The sequence below is a fragment of the Antechinus flavipes genome, chromosome 2 (genome assembly GCF_016432865.1).
Source record: "Antechinus flavipes isolate AdamAnt ecotype Samford, QLD, Australia chromosome 2, AdamAnt_v2, whole genome shotgun sequence".
Lineage (NCBI taxonomy): Eukaryota > Metazoa > Chordata > Mammalia > Dasyuromorphia > Dasyuridae > Antechinus > Antechinus flavipes.
The window spans coordinates 230,853,515-230,881,079 of NC_067399.1; the positions used below are offsets into that span (position 1 = coordinate 230,853,515).

General features: G+C 43.0%; 1 protein-coding gene and 1 pseudogene across 1 annotated transcript; both read left to right on the forward strand.

The window, feature by feature from the left end:
* Positions 1-619: 619 nt before the first annotated feature.
* Positions 620-27,565, forward strand: GCK (glucokinase). The gene is made up of 10 exons (XM_051976463.1): positions 620-649; positions 9,076-9,238; positions 11,439-11,593; positions 12,614-12,733; positions 14,249-14,344; positions 14,671-14,770; positions 17,765-17,948; positions 19,895-20,050; positions 21,195-21,428; positions 24,690-27,565. The coding sequence occupies exons 1-10, from the start codon at positions 620-622 to the stop codon at positions 24,832-24,834; spliced, it is 1,383 nt and encodes a 460-aa protein (XP_051832423.1). The 3' UTR covers positions 24,835-27,565.
* Positions 19,629-19,727, forward strand: LOC127552616 (uncharacterized; annotated as a pseudogene).

The window sequence follows — 27,565 nt, forward strand, 5'->3', positions numbered from 1 at the left end:
GATTTGTTACACTTGAATTTGATGAAAAAGTTCAGGTATTTACAGATGTTATTTAAATACTTCCCCCTTAACCTCCATCTTTCCAGGCTCTAAAGTCCTGATTTGTTTCATCTGTCATTGTATATCAGTCCCATCCCATTCTTCTGTGGAGCATTCTGTGGATGTGGGTTTTCTTATTTTCCTGTATAAAAGGAGGTCCCAAGTGGGAAAAGCTGGCTCCTGGCTCCCCTCCGTCCTCTGCAGACTTCTTCAGCAGCCCCAAGCCAAACTCAAATCAGTATGTGCAGGCAAGGGCACTAACCCCGGGCTTTGGCCCTAGTTGCCCTGGCCTCAGGACAGTGTGCCTGCCTCCTTCTTCTTGCCACACCCCCCTGCTTCCTCACACATGGCAGAGTATTTCAACAGCTTCTGACCTTCCTTACTTCCACTGGCCAGAAGCTCTTGGCCAGTTGCTGCCGCTTACCTTTTGACAGGCAGCACGTAGAAATGGGCTCGTTCTTCCTCATTGGCAATGGCCAAACTTCAGGCATAAACAGGAGCAAGAATCTCTGGTCCTAGGGAGACTCAGCCAGCAGATCCCCCAAACCGTTGACCTCCTCATGAGAGAAGAGTTGTCATAATGAAACGGAACCAATCAACCTTGGCTCTGGTAAGCATCTTCCCAAGAATAAACCTTTTTCTTCTCACTTCAGACATGTCCCAGGAATTTGGAGAAACTCTGTCAGATCCCCTAATGACTAACAGGGCTGGACCTAAGCCAGAATTCATAGGATCACAGGCTAGGAGCCTTTTTTAAGGACATAGGGACATCCCTCTTGATCATGGGTGAGGAACATCTCACATCTTCAACTTCCTAGGTTAAAAATTCTGGGGACTGATGTCCTAGGTATATTTGGAGCAATAGTTGTTTTCAGGGTTGGCCAGAAATGCTTACGAGGGTCAGGTTTTTCTCTGGGCAAATCCCAACTTCAGGATGTAAGGTACTGGTATCATTGGCAGAGGAAAGGCACTGTAGCCTTTCTCCAGTGAACACCTCCTGGTCTTCATCCCTTGAGACATGTGATCAGCAGTCCCTTGGATGTGCTCCAAGGAGGGGGCCAAAAATGAATGATAAATAACGCATCCATTAAGTGCTTACTATGTGCAGAACAATGCTAAGAACTGGGGAATAAAACAAAAGATTATGGCAGTGCCTGCTCTCAAGAAGGACACATTCTAATGGGGGAGTCAACACATAGGAGGTGTCAGCTGCAAATTGCATGGAAAAATCCCATGGTCCTTAGGGTACAGCTGCAAAGCAGATGTCAATGCTTATATTTTAATGTCTTTTCTAGTGTTAAAATCTTACCTGTTTCTTATGGAACCATTTGGCAATGCCAGTGGTTTAGTGGACAGATTTTCCTTTCTGGGTCTTTAATAAATGTGATTATAGCACTGCATCTTCCATAAAATCTGCCTCCCAGGATGATGGCTACAGGCTGTGGCTATTGCTGTCCCAAAGGTTCAGTGTCCTGGGCAGTCTGCATCATGGTCTGAGAGGACATCATGGTCAAAGTGGTGAGTGACCCAAGTCACTGGCCCATGGTCCCTCAAGGTGCCCCGTGACCATTAGTTTACAACTGACAGGGATAACTTTCCCCTCTCTATAGAATCCACTTGCACAGATAACGGACCTGAGGACTGGGCTGGAAGTAGGACGATGTTCTGAAGTATGCTGCCATCTCCAGGGCTTCTGTGCTTATCTGTGCATTGGTAGCTGCTGATTGGCAGTTGTTGCTAGTAATGTGGAGTAAGATAGGTCCCTTCTCCACAGTTTTTCTCACTGGGGATGTCAGAGTCTTGTATGCAAACAGTGAAGCAGTTTGAGGGACACCTTTATTTTCAGAGCTCTTGGATTCAGAGTCCTGAGCTGTCCCAGGTCTAAGGGAAGATGGTGGTTTGGTTCACCCGGCACAGGCTGCCTCCTATTTCTGTCATGGTACTCCACTCTGCCAGGAAGGAAGTGTTCTCCTGAGAATGTCAGCCCTACAGTGTTCCTTCTATACATATAAACCCAAAGAAGAGAAGAATGGGGAGGGGGAGAAAAAAGGAGAATGGGGTATGTTTGTGGGGAGATATGATCATTATTCTCAAGTAGCTGAAGGACTATCACATGTAAGGGGAATTAGATTTGTTCTGCCTGGGTCCAGACAGATCTGGAGCAATTAGGGAATGTTCCAGAGAGTCAGGTTTAGGCTGTATGGTAAGGAGAAGCCTGTTAACAAATAGAACTCTCCGGAAGAGGGATGGGTTATCTCCAGGGTTACTCCAGTGAGCTCCCTATCACTGGAAGCCTTCAAACAGAGTTTAGATAACCATCCCAAAGTATGGGGTACTGCTCATTTTTTAACTTACAAGTTGGATTGGATGCCTGCTAAAGTACCTTTCACATCTAAATTCTTTAACTCAAAGATAATATAAGACAGAGAGAGAATGTTGGATTTGGACAAAGGTTCTGGATTCAAACTTCATTCCTGTTACTTATCTACCTGTGTAATCTTGAGTAAAACATTTTCCCTCTCTAGATCTCAAATCCTCATTTGTAAAATGAGGGAGAAGGACTACTTGATCCACAAAGCCCCTTCTGGCTCCAAATCTTTAATCCTGAGATCCTGTGGTCTTCTATTTATTGATGGCTAAGGATCTTTGCCAGATTTCTTTTAAGTGCCAACTAAAACCTTGTCTTCTATAAAAAGACTTTCCCAGACCCCCTTTGTGCTATGGTTTCCCTCTGCTGTTCTCTTCCCTTTGGGTTATCTATACATTTCTTGTTTGTTATATACAGTTAATAATATGTTTTCTCTTTAAGGCCAAGGACTGTTCTTGCCTTTCTATCTCTTCCCAGAACTTAACACAATATCTAGCCTATCTGTTGTTGTTGTTCACTTATCTTAGTCATATTTGACTCTTCATGACCATATTTGGGGTTTTCTAGGCAAAGATACTAGAGTGGTTTGCCATTTCCTCATTTTACAGCTCATTTTACAGATGAGGAAACTGAGGCAAACAAGGTTGAGTGACTTACCCAGGGTCACACAGCTAGGAGCGTAACTGGGAATAGATTTGAACTCAGGTTTTCCTGACTCCAGGCCTGTTGCCCTGTCTACTGCACCCCCTAGTTACCCAATCTGCCACATAGTAAGGGCTTAATAAATGTTTGTTGATTTGTCTTGACTTGGGGTGAATTTGGGGTAGCTTGTTAGGATGAACTGATTAATGGACCTGCTTTCAGAAGGTTATTGCTTCTTCTTTAGGCTAGAAGCTCCTGAGAAAGAATTTGTCTGTTCTGACCCAGGGTTACCTCCAACATACCTGAGGAGTCCCACATCTGGCGTATAACAGGAGGAGCCAGAAAATGTGCTGCCCACTCTGACATGGGCAGCCAGTCCTGAGCATGCTTTGCCCTCTGGCTCGGACAGGGGCATTCCTGGTCACTGACAGAGATGACTCATGACCTAGTCCTGAATCAGCCTGGTCAGCATTTGGACAGGGCAGCCCGATCCGCCCTGGCCTTGGCCCAGGCCCTGCCTGTAGCTTCCTGTGTGGGCAGGCTGCTGCCAACTGTTTACCATCTGGTAGGAGGGCCAGACAGGGAGACCTGGGGATTCCCCCTGGTGGTGGAAGGCAGCATCCTCTTTCCTGATTGCCTTTGACTAGGACTAATTCTACTACAAACAAGGACAGAGAACAGGCTAAATGGGAAGCCAGAGAGAGAGTCCTGAGAAGGTAGATGAGCAGGGATGTCTAGGAGTAAATGAAGTCCTTGATGGGCTCTTACAGGATTGGCACCAGAAGGGCACCCAGATTTTATTTGTTTTCATGCATGATGGAGCAAGGAAGAGGAGAAGGGGGGAAGAAGTCAGCTACAGGGATGGGGGCAAGTATTCCTTGTTCAAAAGAGTACCTACTATGTTCCAGACAATGCACCATGTGCTAAGAATACAAGTGCAAAAAAAGAAACAATCCCCACTCTCACAGATCTTAATGGAGGGAGACCACGAGTACATATAGAAATATAAAAGTGAATAAACACAAATTTATAGTGAGTCCTTTGGGAGCAAAGGAAAAGATCAGGAAAAGCTTGAATGTTGAAGGGGGTGCTTGAACTGCATCTTCCTTTATTGTTTAATTGAGTGCTATTCTATTTTCAAGCAATCCTAGAACAGGAAGGAATTTTCAGAGTTGTGTAGTCCTTAACCTTCATTTTATTAAGGGATTATTTAGTAATTATCATATATTAATTATTTTATGAAGTTCACCTCATCCAAGGTCACACAAGTAGTAAGTGGCAAAGCCAGCATTTGAACACAAATCCAGCAGTCTTTTCCCCAGAATATGTTGTCTCCTTTCAGTTGCATGAATTTGATATAAGTGACAGTTTTCAGAGGAATCTTCAGTTCTTTGTTTATTTTCTATGTGACTTAAGTCATTCCAACTCTGGGCCTCATGGTTGAATTAGACAGTTTTCCAGGCTTTTGGTTTCAGGATCCCTTTATTCTCTTTTTGTTTTTGTTTTTTGTTTGTTTGTTTTGCTGAGGCAATTGGAGTTAAGTGACACTTGCCTAGGATCACACAGCTAGGAAGTGTTAAGTATCTGAGACCAGATTTGAACTCAGGTTCTCCTGACTTCAGGGTTGGTACTCAGATCTCTTTATTAAAATTAATTAAGTAAAAATAATTGAGAACCATCTTCATCCCCCAATAACTTTGGTTTATATGGGTTATATCTATTGATAATTATCATATGAAAATTAAGTCACCCTAATGTTATTATGAAAATTATTTTTGAATTTGTAGACCCGCAGGACATCAGGAATGTCCAGAGGACTCAATGTCACATTTTGAGAACCACTATATTAGATAATCTCTAAGGTCCTTTCAGCAATAGGCCTTTGGGTATAATGAAACAAATATGAACTTGTCCAGACAGCATGAAATCAATTTTGTAATCCATGATATGAAAATAGAAGAAGAAATTAAAACAAGTTCAACTGGGAGAGAAGTAGTCATTACTGGGACATGTAGCTGCTGAGTGAATTCATGTTAAAATTCAGTGCCCTGAGGCATTGCCCAAATTACTCTGCCCTGGTTAAAACTAATTCCAGATCTAAATTTTCTAATCCTGTGATCTCCATGCTTTGTCTCTAATACTTGTATAGCAAAAAGTTTGACAGCAGGAGCTGTAGAGAGAAAAGGCTTACACATGGTGATTTCCAGTGATTTTCATGCTTGTTTGAGTTTCTAAAATCAACTCCCTTCCCACCCCCACTGTCTCTAGAAATAAAGGGAATTAGTCATTATTAAGCGATCAAAAAACATTAAGTGCTTACTATGTACCAGACACTAAATGCTGAGGATTTTTAAAAGGTCAAAAGGCAATCCCTGTCCTCAAAGGAACTTACAGTCTAATGGAGGAGACAACATACTAACAAGTATATATAAACAATCTCTGTGCAGGATAACAAAGGAAAGGCACCAAAATTTAGAGTGCTTTAGGGGGTACAACTGCTGCGATATCAGTGACTGAACAGTAATTTAGGAAGGGGCCAGGAAAGAATTTCCACCACATAGTGCTAAAAAATGATATGCAACTTAGCTCTAAATAATTAGGAGGAAAAATGAATCCCTGGTGATCTATCTCATCTCTTCATTTCTCACCCTTCAGGCTTCTTTTTTTTGTGATTTTTCTTATCCTTTCAGAGAGCCCTGGAGGTTCGTTTTAATCTGCTTTCCACCCCCACCCCCCACCCCCAGTTCTGTGCCTGTGATTTCATTCACCAATGAGTTCTCGATGTGGAAATTCTTTCCACCAGTGCAGATGGGCAGATCATTATAACTAATGGTCTTATATATTTTTCTGGGACTCTTTGAGGTTAAGTGATTTATCCAGAGTCAAACAGTCCACGCATGTCAGAAGAAAAATTGAACTCAAGTCTTCCCAGTCCCAAGGATGTCCTTCTATCTATCCAACCAGCCCACCTCTAAACTTATTTTCATCGGGATAAAAACATGTTAGGGAGGGGAGAAAGTGATTTTTTTTTAAGCCCCAGCCCAGAATACCCCGAGATGTTCCTGAAGATGGCTCTAGAAACAGCCAAAGGGTATTAAACCAATCTAGACTGTCAGAAGGCCTTTAGGGCTTAGGCTGAGGGTGGCTTATATACCTAGACTTTGGTGCCATTGCCCCTTCCAGGCTGGGGCAGGAAAGAAGAATTCACCTGGGCATTAGAAGACCTGTTCAAATTCTTTCTCTCTGGTTACTATGTACATGACCTCAGCAAGTCCTCATGTATTAAATAAAAGGGGAGAATGTGTGATTTTTAAAGGATTCCTATTCTCTAACATTTTAAGAATTGCAATAAAGCAAACTGCCCGTGGGTAGTACATTGGGAGGCTTTCTCAAGGCTTTTCCTGAAAATGGTTTATTATTTTTTTTGTGGTGGGTTTTTTTAATAATACCTTTTTATTTTTCAAAATACAAACATAGTTTTCAACATCTACCTTTGCAAAATCTCGTGTTCCATATTTTTCTTCCTCCCTCCTCTCTTCTCCCCTTCCCTAGACAGCAAGTAATCCAATATAAATTAAACGTACAATTCCTGAAAATATTTTTAAAACCTCACTATCTGCTCCACTTTTTGTCTTGCTCCATTGACCTCAAATGAACCATGCCTGTAGGATCATAGAATATAGAGCTGGAAGAGATTTCAAAGTGATTCAGTCCAAACCCCTCTTTTTACAGATGAGGAAGATCCACAAAAATGAGATGGATCACCTGCGGTCATATAGGAAGCTAACAAGGAGCTAGGATTTGGCTGAGTTCAGGTCTCTGATCCAAAATCTCATTTTTTTACAGTGCTACACACAAAGTCACAGTCCTGCAGTAATCATGGGAGACTCAAGAGGATCCATATTGGCTCCCACTGATCTGGGCTCTTGAGAATCTAGCAGGCTATCCTCACCCAGTGATAATAGTAATAACTGGCATTTTTGTAATTCTTGAAATTTTCTAAATCTATGTTAATATAGATAATGCTCTCATTTTGGGGCAGGTGGGTGGCACAGTGGATAGAATACTGGACCCAGAGTCACCAAGATTCATTTTCTTGAGTTCAAATCTGGTCTTAGACATTTATTAGTTGTTTGACCCTGATAAATCAGTATTTGCCTCAGTTTACTTATCTGGAAAATGAGTTGGAAAGAAAAATGACAAAGTACTCTAATATCTTTGCCAAGAAAACCACAAATAGGGTCACAAAGAATCAGACACAGAATATAGCAATAATCTCATCTGAGCCTCTTATGAACCCTTATATATTTATTATGTATATATAATACACATATATTAAAGTATATTTACTTCAAAGAAAATATTATTATTATCTATTTTCTGATGAAGGAGGAAGAAAGAAAACAAGCATTAATCAATCCCCTGCTATATGCTGATTATTGTGCTAAGTGCTTTTATAAAGCACAATATTTATAGTATTACCTCATTCAATCCTCATAACAATCCTGGGAGGTAGGTGCTATTATGATGCCCATTTTACAGTTGAGATGAAAAATAAAATAGCAAGGTACTTCAGTATCTTTGCCAAGAAAACCCCAAATAGTATCATAAAGAATCAGACATGACTGAAAAAAACTGCACAATTACCACTTATCAGAATAATAAATGCTTGTGGATTGAAATGAGTCAAAAAGCCCAAATTTACATCTTGACTCTGCTAATTAACCAGTCACTTAACCAGTGACCTCAGTTTCCTTGTCTGTAAAATGAGTAAGTTGGACCAGATATTTGGTTGTTAGTAAAACTGGAAGAGGGGGAAGGAGGAGATAGGCTATGAAAAAGGGCATTTTCTTATCTGCTCAGAAGGCTTCTTTCCCTTTCATCTCTCAAGCCATATAAAGAGGGAGCATGGCCCTAGTGACAATGTGAGCTGCCTCAGGGAAGGAGTTATCTCCCAGAGTACAAATCATATTTCTCCTAATTGGGTTTCACCCTTCTAATCCCTATTATGGGTCATGTTTATTTCCTGAGAGCTCTGCAAAGTCAAGAAGATTAGTCAGGAAAATATCTAAGGCGAGGAGGGGGTTTACCTAACAGCACCTGTTATCTCTTTGGGGCTGCCTGGATCACAGGCCAGGAGGTGACTGAGTTTCCCTGATGTTTGTTTATTCTGGACAGGGCTGCTTGATGCTTGGGAGGGACTTAGTGGGACTTAGTTATAAAGGTCAGATGGTGAAAGGGAAACAAAAACAGGTAGACTATATTGTATATTTCCAAGGCTGTTTAGGAAAATTATTTTTTTTAAACTTGCATAAAGTGAAATGAGCAGAACCAGGACAACAATGTGCACAGTAATAGCAATATTGTACAGTCATCAGCTGTGAATGACTTATGTATTCTCAGAAATATGATGATCCAAGACAGTTCCGAGGGGCTTATGATGAAAAATGCCATCGGCCTCCATGAAAAGAACTGATCAAGACTGAATGCAGATTAAAGCATACTATTGTTTACTTACTTTTTTTTTTTCATGTTTTTTTTCTTTTGGCTCTGTGACTTTTTTTCACAATATAACTAATATGGAAAAGTTTTGCCTGGTTGCACATGTATAACCTTTGTCAGACTCTTTACCATATCAGGAAGTGAGAAGTTGAGGAAGAAGGAAAATTCGGAACTCTAAGTTTTAAAAAAATGAATGTTTAAAAATTGTCTTTACATGTAATTAGAGGAAAAGAAAATATTAGTTTTTTTAAACCTGTGTAAATTATAAACTACAAAATAATTTAGAGATTTGTATTAACGAAATTTCATCAATACTTTCTTAGCAGGATCCAAGAACTTAAATCTTCTGATTCCAAGTCTAGTATTCCATGTTCAGTACTTTTCTCACCTGTAAATATTATTTTAAAATTTAAATATAATTTTAAAAATTCACAACTGGATTAAGAGTTGTTCCTTAGGGATCATATAACTATGTCCTTCTCTTTTTACATCTGTGCTCCTGATTCTCTTCTCTCCTGTGTCAGGTGGAACAAATCTTGTCTGAGTTCAGGCTACAGGAAGAAGACCTAAAGAAAGTGATGAGGAGGATGCAGAAGGAGATGGACCGGGGCCTGCGGCTGGAGACCCATGAAGAAGCCAGTGTGAAGATGCTCCCCACTTACGTGCGCTCCACCCCAGAGGGGTCAGGTAGCTGCAGTCTCATAGATATGAAAGGGCTCCCATCTCCTAATGGGCTCCCAGTTCTGTGATTCCTTAAATATCCACCAGGTGGAGCTCTCCTTACGTATAAGATTGTAAAAGAACATTGGGAGGAGGGAATTGCATACATTGGCCTATGTCCTCATTACTGGTCTGCTCTCAGTTTTACTGATCCATGACCTTGGGGACCGTCTTGTTCAGGGATGATCAAACCTTGGATAGCACTTTCCACCACACCTCTATGCACCTGGCTGGGTCCATAACTTGTAAATTAACAAATTAATCTTCAAAGTTCTCTTCTGAGATCTCATGGGGGTACAGAGGTAATCTGGGATCCTTAATAGCTGTGCCAGCAGGGCACAACAAGTTGGAAAGACTTTATATCTGGGTTGACCAATAAACAAGAGGTCTTTTATCTGAGGACTTCACCTAGCTAAAGCTCAGAGGGGCTCGTCACCAGATTTTTTTTTTCAGCCACAAAATCTTAAGAAGATTGTTTACAAATGGAATCTAAGTCTACATCACAGATAATCAAAATAAGAATTAAATATGGTAGAATCCAGTGTAGTTTGAGTATCAAATTTGGTTATCTGCTTAGGGCCTTCTCCTTTCCTGATAGGAAAACCCGTTCATTTATTCATGTACTTACTCATCCCTTCACTGGTTCACTCATCCATCCATCTATCCATACATTCATTCATTTATTTATCAATTGAGTTGATTTCAAAAGTTTTCTTTTGGTATATTTATTTGATTTTATCAAAATAGGGAACTGCAGTTGTGGAAACATCTTTTACTGATAGAAATCAGCAACTGATCTGTAACTCCTAGTCTTAAAGAGCTATCTGGGGTGGAGGAAACTTGCCCAGGATTACACAATTGATATGTATTAAAAGCAGAGTCTAAACCCAGGCCTTACTGACTCTAAGGTTGGCCCTTTATGACCCTCAAGCTGACTGTCATCAAAGAGTTTCTGAATAAATATATGGGATGCTTTGATTTGTCTCAGTAAATCAACCTTTTCGACTTGTAGGAATTTGTTCTTTGCCTATTCTCTGAAATAAGAGCATTTGTTTTCTTGGACTTTTCTGGGGAATATTCGGCACTGCCCAATGCTTACTCATACTCTGCTTTTCCTAGATTCTTTGCAGATTTCCTGATTCTTCTGATTTTAGTATCTACTGATTTTCAATATCTACTAATTTCTCTATGCTTTTGTCTTCTCTGAATCTTTCTTTCTCAGGAAAAAGTCATTTGGCAGATTTCCACTCACACCCCCTTCCCACCTTCTCTGGTCTTCCCTACTTGTGTCCCTTTCAGGGGGTGATAATTCTTTTCTGGGAACAATTTGTCCCACTGACCCTTCAGTGCCCCGGTCCATACTTTGACTCTCTGTAGCCCTCCTACCACTCACTACTGTAACCCTCTAATGAGAACATCTCATCCCACTGTGCTGGTAAAGGGCCTGCCAGGGAGTCAAGAGCATACAATCGTGGCCCTTATCTCTGATTATCTGGTTCTTTCTGCTGCTCTTCCCTGGTTCTGATCCTTCCATCCTTAACTTCCTTCAAGGTTCAAGGGTACTCACAGATCTTGTAGATGTGAACGAAGCCCTCTGTGAGGAAGTTAGGCCATGTGGCACAGCGGAGAGAGCACTGGCTCCAGAGGCAGAGAACCCGGATTCCAATCCCAGCTACCCGATTTACTACTCCCATTGGAGTAGGGAAAACCATTGGACCTCTGTTGGTTTGGTTTCCTCATCTGTAAAAAAGAGGGAACCGATTGACTATATGACCTCAGAGGTCTCATCCAGCCTAGATCTATGACCAATGACTTAGCTTCAAATCCCACAACTGCTACTTACTCCTACAGGGCCTTGGACACCTCTTTTATCTCTGTAGGTCTTATTTAAGTCCTCATCAATAAAATGGAGAATTAGTTTCCTTCCACATCTAAATCCAGCCATGCTATAATCCCTGGGGAAATGACTATTTTCCCCACAACAGACATTCTTCTGGCCCGTACTTTATTATGTCTTTCTCTTTCTTCTCTGAATATGTGGCATCCCTGCCTGGCCTTTTTCCTGCTCCAAAATTAGTTTCCTGGTGAAGACTAGAGGTGGTTTGCTATATCCACTCTGCATACAAGAAGCATTTAATAAGTGTCTTGTTTCCCTTTTGGGTTGTAGAAGTGGGAGATTTCCTCTCCCTGGATCTGGGCGGCACGAATTTCCGGGTAATGTTGGTAAAAGTGGGAGAAGGAGAGGAGGGTCAGTGGAGTGTGAAGACAAAGCATCAGATGTACTCCATCCCTGAGGATGCCATGACAGGAACGGCAGAAATGGTGAGGACTGGCCTGGAGTGAGACACCTAGTGAAGTGTGTCCTCTCCTGGGGTCTCAGGGATGACAAGGGCCAGAGGTCAGGAGGAGCCGGGATGACCTTGGGTCTGCCCCAATAACTAGTAGTCTCATGGAGCATTCCTCTATTGGGAAAACTCTCCCAATTCCCCAAAGGAATGGCTTCAGAAGGAGAACTTTGGACTTGACTTCCAGAGAGAGTGGGTGGCCAAAACCCAAGGAGCAGCTGCATAAAGGAGTTCACTGAACTATTCAAAGAGCCTAGGATTCAGAGTCAGCAGATGAATTGGAATTCAATCTGAACCATGACATTGTCTAACTAGGTGATTGGTCAAACAACTTGACTTTTCTCAATTTCCCCACTTGGAAAATGGCAATTGGAGATGGGAGAGAAATGAAATAAGACTTAAACTACCTACCAAGTACCCACCTTCTGTAAGGAAAGAACCTAATAAAATATGCCCGTGCAAATGTTCATTTTTATTATGTTAACATTCAGTAGCCAGATGCCAATAGCCATCATTCTTAGGTGGGAAGGAAAGGGAAGGATGCCTTCCCTTCAGACAAGATATCCCAGCACTGATTCCACTCCATTTATCAAATATTTATTAAGTTTCTGTTGTATCAGGCACTAGCCTAGTTACTGAGGATACAGTATAAAGAAACAATCCAACCTTGAATCTCAGAGAGCTTCCATTCTTCTGGTCACATCCAACAGAACCATAAGTCCATAAATACAAAGTCATTTCAAGAGGGAGATAGTAGGATATCATGGCACTGGGCCATGGTACTGGTATTACTGCTCCCTAACTTTAGATCATTGTGCAGCTGAATGGCCACAGATGAGAGCACAACTATACATCTTCCTCTCATATCTGCCTCAGAGTCTCCTCTCAATGTGGAGGAGAATTTGTCCCTGGGAGGAAAATTCATCTTTGTTTTAGGGCAGGTACAGCCTTCTGTCCACTGGATTCATGGCAACCTCTGTGTTCTTGTGCTTCCCAGCTATTTGACTACATCTCTGAATGCATTTCTGATTTCCTGGACAAACACCATATGAAACATAAAAAGTTGCCTCTGGGCTTCACATTCTCCTTCCCCGTGCGGCATGAAGACATTGACAAGGTAGGTATTTGGACCAGCATCCTCTGACCCCGGCTCCAGCATCCACTGACCTTCTACAACATCCTTTGGCTCCAACTTCAGCATCCTTTCCACTATGTGGCCTGATATGAACAACAGGTCTTCAAAAAAGAAACAAATTGTTCTTCATCCCAAAAGAACTTATTCAAACTCTCTCTCTCTCTCTCTCTCTTTTTTAATGTGAATCTCTGTCTCTTTTCTCAGTGATTCAATGTTCTCCTCCGTCTATATAATGGTGAGATAGCACCTGTAGTAAACTACATAGTGGGACAATCTCTTGTTTCTTTTACCTTCCCCTCATATCACTAGGTAGTTTGGTATATATTATGTATTATATTTTAGGTATATAATTGTCATCCAATAAAAGTCTATTGCGAGAGTGTTCCCCTTCCATATTAATTTTTTTTTTGACTAGGTCAAAGAGACCATTCTTTGCCTTATTTCTTACCTAGCCTTAATCACTGAAAAGGGATAAAGGGAGACTCGGGAAAGATCTTAGCTTAAGAAGTTCAAGGCCATCTCCAAAAGTCCTAAGCAGTATCTTACCACTGGACCTAGATGGCCCTGGAGGAAAGAATGAGGCCTCCTTTAAATACAGTTCACTTGTTAGTCATGACATCACTTCCTGGATGTCATGGTGGACAAATGACAACCACAATTGAGTGAATGAATGTATTGATGTGTGTATATAGTAGGTATGTGTGTATCCCTGATGTGAAGTTACTAGGGCTTCTTAGCAGGGGTGAGCTGGAGCCATATTAGACTCATGAGAACTTATTGTTAAATTATCAGTGTGAGCACTTACATTTTGGAAATCAGCAAACAGTTACAAATACAGATTCAATTTATTGCTTTGTTGATTGTGTAACTTAAGAAAGTGGTGAAAAAACATTTATATTGCAATTTCAATTTAAAAGTGTGTCCTGTATGTATCTACATATTTATTATATGTATATATTGTTTTATATATTATTTACAATATATTTACAAACTATATATATATATATATATATATATGAGAGACAGACAGACAGACAGACAGATAGACAGAGAGAGAGAGAGACAGAGAGAGACACACACACACACACAGAGACAGAGAGAGAGAGACAGAGAGAGAGAAAGACAGAGAGACAGAGACAGAGAGAGACAGAGAGACAGAGAGAGACAGAGAGAGAGAGAGAGAGAGAGAGAGAGAGAGAGAGAGAGAGAGAGAGAGAGAGAGAGAAAGGAGGTGGGGAGGGAGGGAAGGAGAGGGAAAGGGAGAGGGAGAAAAAGAGGGAGAGAGGAAGAAGAAAAAGGAGAGGGGGAGGGAAATGGGAGAACTGGTTATTAAACATTTACCAGAATACTACTGCTTCTATGAGAAAAGTTGCTCATGATATTTGTTTCTTGCTGCCCTGAATATAGTCTCCAGTAGAAGGATTTGTTTAAAGAAGCTCCATATACTTCCAGAATAGTAGACAGTAATATTACAAATGGTTTTCCTTCTCCTCAAAGGGAATCCTTCTCAACTGGACCAAAGGCTTCAAAGCATCAGGTGCCGAAGGGAACAACATAGTTGGGCTCTTGAGAGATGCTATCAAGCGGCGTGGGGTGAGATGGAAACCTTGCCTATCAGGTTACCCAAAGCTCTCTCTTCTCCCCACCCCTCAGTATTTCTGGCCTGTGAACTGGGTGATCTGCTCAGCTCTGCTGTCCCTTTCAAGCATCCTTCCCTCTTTCCTGCCATTGCCTCTGAGGCTAGTGCAGTGTTTACCTTGGGAGCACTGCCTGGTTTGGGAGGAAAAGCACTGACTTAGCAAGAGCCCTTTTCCCTCCTGCACACCCCCCCCCCCAGATTAATCATTGCAGCCCCTCTTACTCCCTCCCCTTGCTCCTGCTTGGGCTCCCCATCTCCTCATGCTCATGCTTCTCTGCAGGACTTTGAGATGGATGTTGTTGCCATGGTCAATGACACAGTGGCAACAATGATTTCCTGCTACTATGAAGACCGCCAGTGTGAGGTCGGCATGATCGTTGGTAAGAAGCTCTTTCCTTGTGCCCCATGTACTCGAGGCTTAAATATTCAAATACTTTTCAGAAGCTGGAAGGTCCTCTGAGAATCACCTCTCACTCTAAGGTCATGTTCAGTTCTAGAAGGACTAGATAGCTTTCCTACTTGTTCGACCTTTCTATTTTATTCTCTCTTCCCTTCCCTAGACTGCTAGCTTCTTTCCCCAGTCTCATCCTGCCCTTTTTTCCACTCCGTGCACCTGCACAGGACACCTCTCATGCCTGGAAGGCACTTCCCCACACCTCTCTTTTTTTGAGATCCTTCTGGTCCTTTAAGACCCAGCTCAGATGTCCCTGATCCTTCACTTAAAAAGTGGTTATCTCTCAAAAAAAAAAAAAAAAGTGGCTATCTCTCCCTCAAATTTCCTTAGACTACTTTTAAAAATCATAGGATTTAGAACTGGGAAAGACCTTAGTGATCTCCTAATCTGACCCTCTCCTTTTACAGCTGGGGAAATTCACTCACACAGGGGTTGAGTAGGTTTGCTCAAAGTGATGCAAATGTCAGAGCCTGGACTGGAACCCAGATCTTCTGGTTCCAAATCCAAATGCTATTTCCACTAAAGCATGCTGTCCTCCTTAAGCTCTCCTCTGCCCTGACCCCTTTCAGGCTGCATTATACATGATTTGTATTGATTTTATAGCCACTTGTTAGATCGTAAGGGCAGATATGATGTTGCTCTTATATTTGCATCCCCAATGCCTAGCACAGTGTCTTGCATCCACTAGGTGCTTACTAAATGCTTTTAGAATGAAATTTAACTTTGTTCTGTTTTAGAAGACTCAAGTCATTTCTCAAGTGAATAACAACATATACAACTGGATTTTTGAACAAAAATTTTCCCCCAACAAATTGAATGTGCCCGGCTCACATTTTCCCAAATGAGGGAGGTTAATTAAAAGTAATGATAGTTCAGGCTACCTCTGAGTCATAACTAAGTCAAGGTGATTGGGTCTTTTCCTTAGGGCACCCAGTTTAGTGGGCACTCATAGTATTCAGTCATTAAACAGCTTAATTAATTAGACTAATGAATTAAAATAGGACACTAATAGAGGGCGGGGTTGATCTCAAATACAGATCTATGCACAACAACCCCTCTGAGTTCTGAATCTGAACTCAGACTCAGAGTGCCAGAAATCTGTCTTTCCTGCCCACTGCAGTCACCATTGTGATCTCCCTTATAGCAACTGGCATCCTGGGATGAATCTCTGTACGCACTCACTGCATCTCAAGCCCTAAGTAAAAACTCATTGTGTAATAATTGACCTGAACATGTTTTCTTAATTTCTGATCCCTAATTTTTTAATTGTGCTTTACTTGAAAAATTTTGCCTTTCACCAACTTGAGTGAGCCTTTGAAAGAGTTGAGTTTTAGATTATACTTAGGGTTGTGGTAAAAAAAAAATAGACCACTGAATTTTTTTATTAATATTATTATAAAAATATATTATTATTATTATTCACATTGATCTAATTATTTAAAATTTGTAAGCCATCACTTCTTACTTGATTCCACATTTAGAACTATGTAATGATTTTTAAAAGTCATATTAGTTCATATTCATTAGAAAAAACGTTAAACAAAATAATTAATTCTGAAAAAAATGAGCTATTTATCTCAACTTAGACTTCTCAAGTCTATGGATTGGCCCTGATTGTCTCAAACCAGTGCTCTGCTTATCTTAGAAACCAGACCCCAGCCTGTGGGAAAATTTGGGTCCCTCATATGATGCTTGACCAAATCATCAATTAATTAACAAGTATTTGTTTAGAGCATCCTATATTCCAGGTACTGTGCTAGACACTAGAAATACAAATGCAAAACTGAAATAACTTCTGCCCTCAAGAAGTTTGTATTCTAATATAACATAACATAGCATAACATATATATGCAATAATGTGCTAGTAGATGTTTAACAATCAGCTTTTCAGGGAAAAAGTTCTCACACACTTTTAAGTTTACTCCACATTATTAACATTTTCTCCATCACTTTTTAAAGTCCAGACAATCATCAAAACAATAAGTTCTGATTTGTGATTTGCCTATTTCCAAGGTATAAGTGCCGGCACTAAAATTTTAACAATTGGCTTTTGCAAGAATCCATAAGGGATAACTCCAGCATACATTTGCGTACAGGGGAACAGTTGCAAGGAAGGCAGTTTTGATCCAGGCAGTCATTGGAACTGTGAGTGAAGCCTTAGGATGATAGATTATCATGTCATGTCTACTAGTGGCAATAGCATTGATCTGAATATTGCTCTGAGTGCAAAAGACAGAAGAGGAGTGGTGACTGGGCAGGTGGCTGGGTGCTTCATAGACCAGCCTGATGAGTGGCTGAGGCAGGCCAGATAAAGTGGACTGGATGAGTTTTCCCTCCCCCACCAATTAAGACAACCCAACTCCAGGGAGCTACCAAAGTTGAAGGCGTTAGCTCTCCCTTGTTTGGGCTGTAGGGAAGGGCAGAGCATGGTGTTGTGACCAGCCTTTATGTGCATATATTGCAGAGTGGACTGGAGATCCAGTGGCCTCTGAGGTCCCTTCCACTCAGAGACTATAGGATGCTTGTAGACATACATGGGCAGAATAGGCTACAGCACTGGGGGAGAATAGAAGGCTAAAGAGATTCCCTCCTCTGGTAAATGAGGGTTACTGCCATCCTTTCCCAAGGATGAATGAAAGTTCAGTCTTCACAAAAAGCAGTTTCTTGATTTCTCTGGGCCCAGAGGGAAAAGTCTGTGGTCAAAGAGAAAGCTACAGTAGCATCCCAAGAGACGCTGTTCTTTGGAGCTGTGAATTCCGGCCGGGATGGCTGGTGAGCTCAGAGAGGGGAGGCTGAGTGAGACTGTCTCGTGGGAACTGTCAGGAGTGCCCTGGTCTCTGTTTCCCCCACGCGGTCTCCTGGGAACGCCCAGCACTCAGGGGGCTTCTCTGAGTCTCACACAAGGTCTGTCCCTCCCTAGGCACGGGGTGTAACGCCTGCTACATGGAGGAGATGGAGAACGTGGAACTGGTGGAAGGGGATGAAGGCCGCATGTGTGTGAACACCGAGTGGGGAGCCTTTGGGGATGCTGGAGAACTTGACGAGTTCCTGCTGGAGTATGACCGGGTGGTGGATGAGACCTCCCTGAACCCCGGTCAGCAGCTGTAAGGACCCTTTGGGCACAGCTCCCTGATTCCCAAGCCCTGCTCAGCTCCTCCCTGACACAGCCACGTGACCTCTCTCCTGGGCAGCCCTCTCCCTCAACCTTGCCCTCCATCATCCTGCACTATCCGGTGTAATGTGAGATGTTTTTACTCTGATATTGCTGGCTGAGTTCTTGTCACTGGTACTCATGCATTTAAATTTAACGGTAATTCTACCTTTGAGGAGACACAGGAAGCTCTCCTTATATATCCCTTTCTTTGCTTCCTTCTGTTCCCCTCTCCCACCTTCTCCTTGAATTGACTTCTGGAGAAGATTATCTTTCCATTCCAGAAACAGGTGATAGTTCACCTGCTTACTTATATGGGGAAAGTGTCTAATGTATGTATGCACAATGTCTCATTCCTTACTAAGAAGCATCTTGAGGGTCTTGGGCCAGAGATAGAATATGAAGGCCTCATACTAGGGCCTGGCTGTCAGGACTAAGCTGGAGGGCTCCTAGCATGGAAGGTTACCAAGAATCTGGAGCAGTCAATATGTCCCACATGTCCATGCACACATATCACCGCAGAGCTGAACAACTCCTAAAGCTCTGGGGCTCAAATGCTATTTAGCATCAGAGAATGAGAAGCAAATTTTAAAACTTTAAAGCAAAAAAAATAATAATAATAATTCAAGTCTTTCTACACAAGATGACCTTGCAGTCCTGACACAGTCCAGGAGCTGTCATGAAATTCATCTGTGTGAAAGAAGCTTTCTGTCTTATCTAACCTTCTGCTTTCTATCACCTCTCAAGTGTGCCAGACCCAGAGATAATTATCTTGTTTTTAAATAGCTCTTGGGGAAGGAGGGTTTATATAATCTCCCTTTATGCTACAGATTAACCAAATATTGGAAGAAGAAAAGACAGCCCTAGAAATCATCTATCACAGCTCCCTTAGGATCTCACGGATAGTCACTGACAAAGCCAGATCTGAAACCCAGGTTTTCTGACATCTAGCCCTAGGGTTCTTTCTCTTTTTTGGAAAAAAAAAAAAACGTTGGGGCAGCTAAGTGGAGCAGTGGGTAGAGTGCCAGCCCTGAAGTCAGGAGGACCTGAGTTCAAATCTGACCTCAGATACTTAACACTTCCTAGCTGTGTGATCCTGGGCAAGGCACTTAACTCCAGTTCCCTCAGAGGGAAAAAATATTATTAATACTCTTAATAGCATTCAGTTATTTCTCCATAATCCTCCTTATCCCAAAGAAAACCTCCCTTCTCACAAAGATTTACACTGAAACACCCCACAATGATCCAGGGACCATGTGTGACAGTCCACACCTCATTCCCTAGTGTGCTCCACCACAATCCCCGCTTTGTAATAAAGAAAAACAAGAAATCAAAATCAGCAAATGTTGCAGCCATGTCTGTCCACATCTGCTTCCAGTGTTCTTTGTTTTTTCAATTTTTAAAATTGGCGTTTTTTTTTTTTTTTTTGCATTCTTTGCATTCTTTTTTTTTTTTTTTATCTGCCTTCTTTTCACAGATGAAAGAAACCAGCACACATAGCCACATGACATCCTTTTCTTTCCCATAAATCCTTTCTCACCCATAAGTACATATACATACTCTGAGGGTCACTCCACTGTAGATCTCCAGAAGCCATTGAAGATCCAGGTACCTAGATTTTTAAGCTCTCTGCTCACTTTGGCAGTATGTATATTAAAACTGGAATGATACTAGATTGGCATGGTCTCTCTACAAGGATAACATGAAAAATTTTGAAGCATTCCCTGTTTTTCAAAACAAACCAAAAAAATACCTATGTTATTTTCCTATGGCATAGGCCCAGGGCTTTGTTGCTAAAGGTCAGGGAAATGAGAGGAGAGGGAAGGGGTAGGCAGTTTAGGTTCATTTGAATGGCTGTGATTGTCACTTGATGACCAATGCTCTCCTTCACCCACATAGTTATGAGAAGATCATCGGGGGCAAATACATGGGGGAGATCGTGAGGCTGGTTCTACTGAAACTGGTAGATGAGAATTTGCTCTTCAACGGGGAAGCATCTGAACAGCTGAGGACCCGGGGGGCCTTCGAGACCCGCTTCGTCTCCCAAGTGGAGAGGTATCTCACCACCATATGTTCAGGCATCTTGTCCCCTCAGGCCCCACAGGGAACAGAGTCCTGGGGTAGGAACCCTTCCTCCAGATAGCCCTCTCTATGGCTAGCTAGCTCATAGATCTTGCCCTACTATAGTTCCTGTGTATGATCTTGCCCTGTGGTTCCTGACTTTTTTCGATTTGTACTCAACACCTTAGATTTTAGGTGAATCTGATACATTTAACTGAGTTAAACTCACTAACAAATGACCAAGAGCACAAAAATAATATCCCCCAATAATGGATAGAATGCTGACCTTAGAATCAAGAAGATCTAGATTCAAATTCTGCCTCTGACACAAGTTTGCTGTGTGACTCAGAGCAGGTCACTCATCCTCTCAGATGTTCCCTAGATAACAGTCTAGGATGATCAGTTGCTAATCTATATCAGTGGAGGTAATTTCCACATTGGGAGTTCCCTCAGCTAATAAAATCTTCCACATGGATTTCTGGTCTCACTGAAGTGTTCCCTCCAAAGATAAAGATTGAAATCCATCCATGCCTGTCCATCCTATGGGATTCTCTATTCCATGTCTGTCTATAAATTCAACATGGTACTCCACCCAGTGCATCAGTCGCATATATGTGCTCACACACAGTCACATACATACAGAGAAAGAGGGGGAGGGGGAAGAGAGAGACAGAGAGACAGAGAGACAGAGAGAGAGACAGAGACAGAGACAGTGAGAGAGAGAGAGAATGGAGAGAGAAAGAGAGAGACAGAGACAGAGACAGAGGGAGACAGAGAGAGAGAATGGAGAGAGAAAGAGAAAGAGAGAGAGACAGAGACAGAGAGAGAGAGAGAGACAGAGACAGAGGGAGACAGAGAGAAACAGAAACAGAGACAGAAAGACACAGAGACAGAGACAGAGAGACACAGAGACAGAGAGACAGAGAGAGACAGAGAGAGACAGAGACAGAGAGAAACAGAGACAGAGAGACACAGAGACAGAGAGACACAGAGACAGAGACAGAGAGACACAGAGACAGAGAGAGAGAGAGAGGGAGGGAGGGAGAGCACTATCTAAGGCAGTGGATTCAACACTAGCTCACTTGACAAGTCTTGCTCTGTGGGTCCCCCAGTGTGTCCTCTGTCTTCCTTCCCACAGTGATTCTGGGGACCGAAAGCAGATCTACAACATCCTGAGTACTCTGGGACTGCTTCCCTCCACCACAGACTGTGATATTGTGCGCATGGTCTGTGAGAGTGTCTCCACCAGGGCAGCCCAGATGTGCTCCGCAGGGTTGGCAGGCGTCATCAACCGCATGCGGGAGAGTCGCAGCGAGGAGGTCATGAGGATCACCGTCGGTGTGGACGGTTCCGTCTACAAACTGCACCCCAGGTGAGCCCCGCGGTCCCGCCCCAGAGATGCTGGTGGCGGGTGTTCTCTGGCGGAGGTAGATAGCTACAGCCATTTCCAAGCCACTGACAGTCCTGAGATGAATTAGAAACTCAAGAGCCAGTAATACCAATATATCAATAAAAGTCCAGATCAAAAACACCACTTCTCCCCCTGCAAAGTCCTCCCCCCATCAAAAACAAAAAAATCCTAACTCAAACAGTCCTGAGATGAATTAGAAACTCAAGAACTGTGAGCAGCAGGAAAAGGGGGACCCCGACATGTCACACTCTCTCAATCTGCAGTCTTACTTTGGTATCTTACAGCTTTGGTCATCAGATACAAATCTTTTCTAATGCTTCAGTATTTCAGAGGAACTCTCCCACGTGGAAGCTGTCTCCATTGATATACATCCTCTGCCGGTCCTTAACCTAGTCATAGAGAGTTGTCTGGGTCCCTAAGTGGGTAAAGTGGGGTTAAGGCCAGGGCCACATAGCTCAGGTGTGTCAGAGGCAAGATTTGAACTCGGGCTGACTGAAGGGCCAGCCATCTCCAGCTTTGAGCCTCCTCACATCACCTTTGGACTCTCTCCTGGGTTCATAAGTGAGACTAGAACCCCTCCCCTCTTCCTGAATTGAGTCTAGAAAGCCCCTTTGCCACCCTTCCAAAGTCAGCATTCCTCTCCCTCCCTTTTCCTGCATCAGCCATTGGAGCCTCTTTGTCAGGGCACAGATGTGGAACTGGACTCGTCCACCATCTCCGCTTTCTTAACAGCCCAGGAGGCCTGGAGGAAGGCTTTCCAGTTATTCAGTCAATAAGCATTTCTAAGTACCTCCCATGTGCTGGGCACTGTGCTAAGCCCTGGGGCTCAACCAACAGTATTTGGTGAAGGGAGAAAGGAAAGGGGAAAACCAGTCTTTGGTTTTAATTCCATTCCCTCCCTTCATTCCTTCCTGATCCTCTCTGCCCCCTTTCTCAGTCCAAAGTCACAAAAAGGGGCAAGAAGTCTAGTCAAAGTCGAACTTGGGCAACAATTTAGCTTCTCCGTAACTTGAGGACTTTGTGTGGTTCTGAGGAGGTTCTGTGAGCCAGAGGAACTGAGTTTAAACCCTATTCTGATGCTTAATAAATGTGATCTTGGGCAGGTTACTTAACATTCCTGAGCTGAAGTTTCCTCATTTGTAAAATGAGGGGGGTGAACTAGATGCCTCTGAAGTGCTTTCCAGACCTATTAACCTTTGAATCTCTCTGGGCCTCAGTCAATTGGCAAGTATTTATTAAGCACCTGCTATGTGCCAGACTCTATGTTAAGTGATAAGGATCTCACTCCCCCCAAAAGAACAAAATAATGGGTGTTCATACTCTATTGGAAGGGACAACAACTTTCTACAAACAAGATAGATACAGAATTAAATGGAAATGCTCAATAGAGGGAAGGTACCAGCATTAAGGGCAGCAAGGAATTGCCATAGTGCATGGAGCACCAGGCCTGGAGTCAGGAAGACTCATCTTCTGAGTTCAAATCTGGCTTCAGACACTTACCAACTGTGTGACCCTGAGTAAATCATTTAATCCTGTCTGCCTCAGTTTTCTCATCTGTAAAGTGAACTGGAGAAGAAAATGGCAAATCAGTGCAGCATCTTTCCCAAGAAAACCCAAGGGAGTCACAAAAAGTTATAGATGACTGAAAAATGCCTGAACACTATCAGTAAGGAGGATAGGAAAGGCTTTTTGTAGAAGATGGGATTTTAGGGGAGACTTGAAGGAAGACAGGGAAGGTAGGAAGCAAAAATGAGGAGAAAAAGAGAATTTCAGGTCTGAGAAATAAGTAAAATACTCAGAGCCAGGAGATAAGGAATCCTGTTGAAATAACAGCAAAGAAGCCATTCACTAAATTGTGTAAAAAATGGGCAATAAGACTCCAAAGGTCAGAGCAGGGTGGATTATAAAGGGCTTCAAATGCCAAACAATGGATTTTGTATTTGTTTATGAAGGTGATAGGGAACCACTGTGCTCCCCTGAATAGAGAGTGACAGGACCAGACTTGTACTTTAAGATTAATTTGACAGCTGAGGTGAGGATGGATGGGAGTGGGAAGGAGCTTGAAGCAGGGAGACCTACAAGCAGGTTGCTGCAATTGTCTGGGAAAGAAGCAAAGAGGGTCCCTACCAGGAGAGTGGCAATGTCAGAGAAAAGATGAGCTATTACAAAAGTAGAACAGATAGGACTTGGCAACTAATTAGATTTGTGGAGCAAATGACAACTAGGAAATATAGCAGTGCCTTCGACAGGAAAATTAAAGGGAATGAAGGTGTCATAAATATTTGAGAAATATGGAACTTCCTTTTAGTTACCATTAACAAACTACCAAAGAGCTATCATATTTAAATTACCTTTAGGTGGTTTCTTTATCCTCTGTACTTCTACAGAATTCTGTAAGTGGAAAGAGAGAAGACAATGAGTTTAATTTTGGACAGGTTGAGTTTTACATGGGATAAAAAGTTTAAGCTGTCCAATAGGCATTTGGAGATGTGAGACTGAAAGTTGAGAGAGAGTTTAGTGCTGAGTAAATAGAGCTGAGAACAATTAGCATAGAGATGATAATTGAATCCATAAGAGCTGATGAGATCAACAAATAAAATAGGTAGAAGAGGTAGAAGAGAAGACCAAAACTATTAATGAGTATGACACAGATGAAGATGAGGGAATTATAGAAATAAATAGGATATTAGAACCTAGAAGAACCAAGTTCTCTAAAGTAAAGCTCTAAACAAGAATCAGAAGGAACAATGCTGAGAAAACCAAAGAGAATCAGCTACAAATACTTCTCTCCAGTTCAAGATTGCACAAAGAGATTGCAGAATTCTACAGGAACACAGAGCATAGACAAACTACCTAAAGAGAACTTTGGAAAAATTAGATAAGAGAGCTCTCTGACAATTGGTTAATGGCAATTAAAAGGAAAGTCCCTATTTCTCAAGTATTTATGACACCTTTATAAAAGTTGGAAATGTGTCAGGTGACAAAAGTCATAGAAATGCGGAAAAGCAGAAAAGGGAGTAAAATATAAAGGAAGAAAATTGAAGAGCTGGTCTTTGAGGCCCTTCCCAAGATCCTAATGATCCACCTGGCCTCTTTGTGCCTATGTTTGAGAGCTAACTGGACAACTTCAGGGCAGAAGAAGCTGAAGAGTCCAGCAGACAGGAGGGATGGAGAAGGGCCGGGGACCCCCTTTCCCATTACTTCTCTCTTGTGTCTCTGCAGCTTCAAACACCGATTCCATGCCACTGTGCGGCAGCTGGCGCCCTGTTGTGACATTACCTTCATCCAGTCAGAGGAGGGCAGCGGCCGGGGGGCTGCCCTTGTCTCCGCGGTGGCCTGTAAAAAGGCCTGCATGCTTAGCCAGTGAAGCAGCGGTGGCCCCCGCCTGCCGGGGCAGCTGCCAGGGCGGCGCTCACAGCAAGCTGCTCCCCAGCTCCTTGGGCCTTGGTCCAGGACAGAACTGCTCACCTGAAGGAGGCTGGGCCTTTGCTGATCGCGAGTGCCTGGGAAGGTGTACTCTTGGAGGTTGTTCCTTCTTCCAAAGGAGAAAGCTGAGAGCGCAAGGCAGCTTGTTTCTCTCCATGCAGTGGCTGATGGCCTCTTCAAGGATGGGGGACTTACCCATCTATGGTAAATGGGCGTGGTACTCAGCTCAAGAACCCCCCCCTCCCCATGAGGACCAGGGGGAAAGACCTGGCAGAGAAGGAATGGCTTCAAAGAGATCCATAACTAGGAATTTTTGAGTCTGGATCAAGGGAAAGGATGCTGGGGGAATTCGCCTGGGCTGCGGCCAAAGGGAAGAAGAGTACACCTGGGTACCGCCAGATTTCTGTGCTGCTGAAGGGCTGACTTATACTGGGTAGAAGTAGGCAGAGTGCGGGGAAACAGAGCTCAACCACTGGGGAAGGAAGTGTGCCCCAGAACCAGGCTGTCAGCAACCTCCACATTTTGGTGCCCTGGGACAGTCTTTGTTGCTCTCTCGTTAAAAGCTCTGACCTTAAAGAATGGCCTCTTACACAGCTCTGCCCAAGCCCACCAACATAGCCAGGCCTTTGTGTCTCCCTCTTCCCTCTCCTCATACCTCCCCACCCCCGCGTCTCACCCTCTCTTCCTAGCCGGTAGCCAGGCCCTTAATTGAAACCCAGTGGTAGCCAGGGAGGGTCTATTCCTGGTGTGACTCTAGCTTGGTGCAGGGAGGCCGCAGCCAGCTTCCTTTTATATGGCTGACTTATGGATGCCCCATCAGGGCAAGCTCCAGATCCCTGGCACGGCAAGCCAGCTTCCCTGCCAGCCCCTGCCAGTCTGCCCCCTACGAGGATCATTGGGCTGTCCTCAGACTCAAAAGATTCTCCCTTTTCTCTCTCCTGGGTCCCAGAAGGCAAGAGCCTGTGGACTTCAGCCTGAGGGTGTTAGGGGGAATAACCTACATGTGCCACTAAAGAGCACAGATTCCCTGCATCCTCAGGCAAGGCGGTGCTCACCCGGGTGGGCCTTGGTCCTTTTTCTCCAGAGAAATACACTCAGTAATTCAAAATGATCAGAACCTCAGCAAGAGGGAAGAAGTTATCTGGCACCTTCCCCCGACCCCGATCCAAGCCTGGCAAGTTGTGTGAGCCAAGGGGTATCCCTGCATGCCAGAAATATACCACCACAGACTGGCACAGAAGGACAAGGCCCCCTGCCTCTCTCTGAGCCGGAAGCCCGAATGTCTCCCTGGTGCTCCGATTGTAAGAGCCTTTCCCCAGTCACTCTCCAGAGGAAGGCCCTGGAGCCAGGCCTTAGTATCGGTCTCACCTGTAGATTATATACCCATCGAACCACAAAACACACACACGCACAGCCCAGGCCTTCCTTTCCACATTGTGAAGCCAGCGTACTCATCACGATCCTTTCCAGTTCCTTCCCTGACTGTCTTTTTATTTTTAAATAAAGAAAAATTTGAAATATGACATTTTGGGTCAGTTCAATGGTGATGATTTCATAAATATGCTTACAAAATAAATGAACACATGGAGAGATATTTTGGTATAATCTAATAGCCCATATATAGCCTATACCCCTCTAGCAATGGGAATTCTTCCCTTATCAGGTCCCTCCCCCTCTTACCCAGTTACTATCCACAGGCCACTCAATCTGGGTGACTGGCCCAGAGATAATTGTGTCTGATATTTGTATAGCACATTAATGCTTGCAAAACTCTTTCCTCAGAGAACAATTTGATGGGATGGTAAAAGTATTATTCCCTTCCATGTTGCAGATGAAGAGATGGAGGTGAACATATCCAGCCATTCTGGAGAGCAATTTGGAACTATGCTCAAAAAATTATCAAACTGTTCATACCCTTTGATCCAGCAGTGTTTCTACTGGGCTTATACCCCAAAGAGATACTAAAGAAGGGAAAGGGACCTGTATGTGCCAAAATGTTTGTGGCAGCCCTGTTTGTAGTGGCTAGAAGCTGGAAAATGAATGGATGCCCATCAATTGGAGAATGGCTGGGTAAATTGTGGTATATGAATGTTATGGAATATTATTGTTCTGTAAGGAATGACCAGCAGGATGAATACAGAGAGAACTGGCGAGACTTACATGAACTGATGCTGAGTGAAATGAGCAGAACCAGGAGATCATTATATACCTCAACAACGATACTGTTTGAGGATGTATTCTGATGGAAGTGGATCTCTTCGATAAAGAGAGCCTTAATTGATCAAAGATGGACAGAAGCAGCTACACCCAGAGAAAGAACACTGGAAATGAATAGAAACTGCTTGCATTTTTGTTTTTCTTCCCGGGTTATTTATACCTTCTGAATCCAATTCTCCCTGTGCAACAAGAAAACTGTTCGGTTCTACACACATATGTTGTATCTAGGATATACTGCAACCCATTCAACATGTAAAGGACTGCTTGCCATCTGGGGGAGGAGGTGGAGGGAGGGAGGGGAAAAATCGGAACAGAAGTGAGTGCAAGGGATAATGCTGTAAAAAATTACCTTGGCATGGGTTCTATCAATAAAAAGTTTTAAAAAAAAAAAACAAAAAAGAAGAGATGGAGGTTCTGAGAAATAAAGATCTTGGCCAAGGTCACAGAGTCAATAA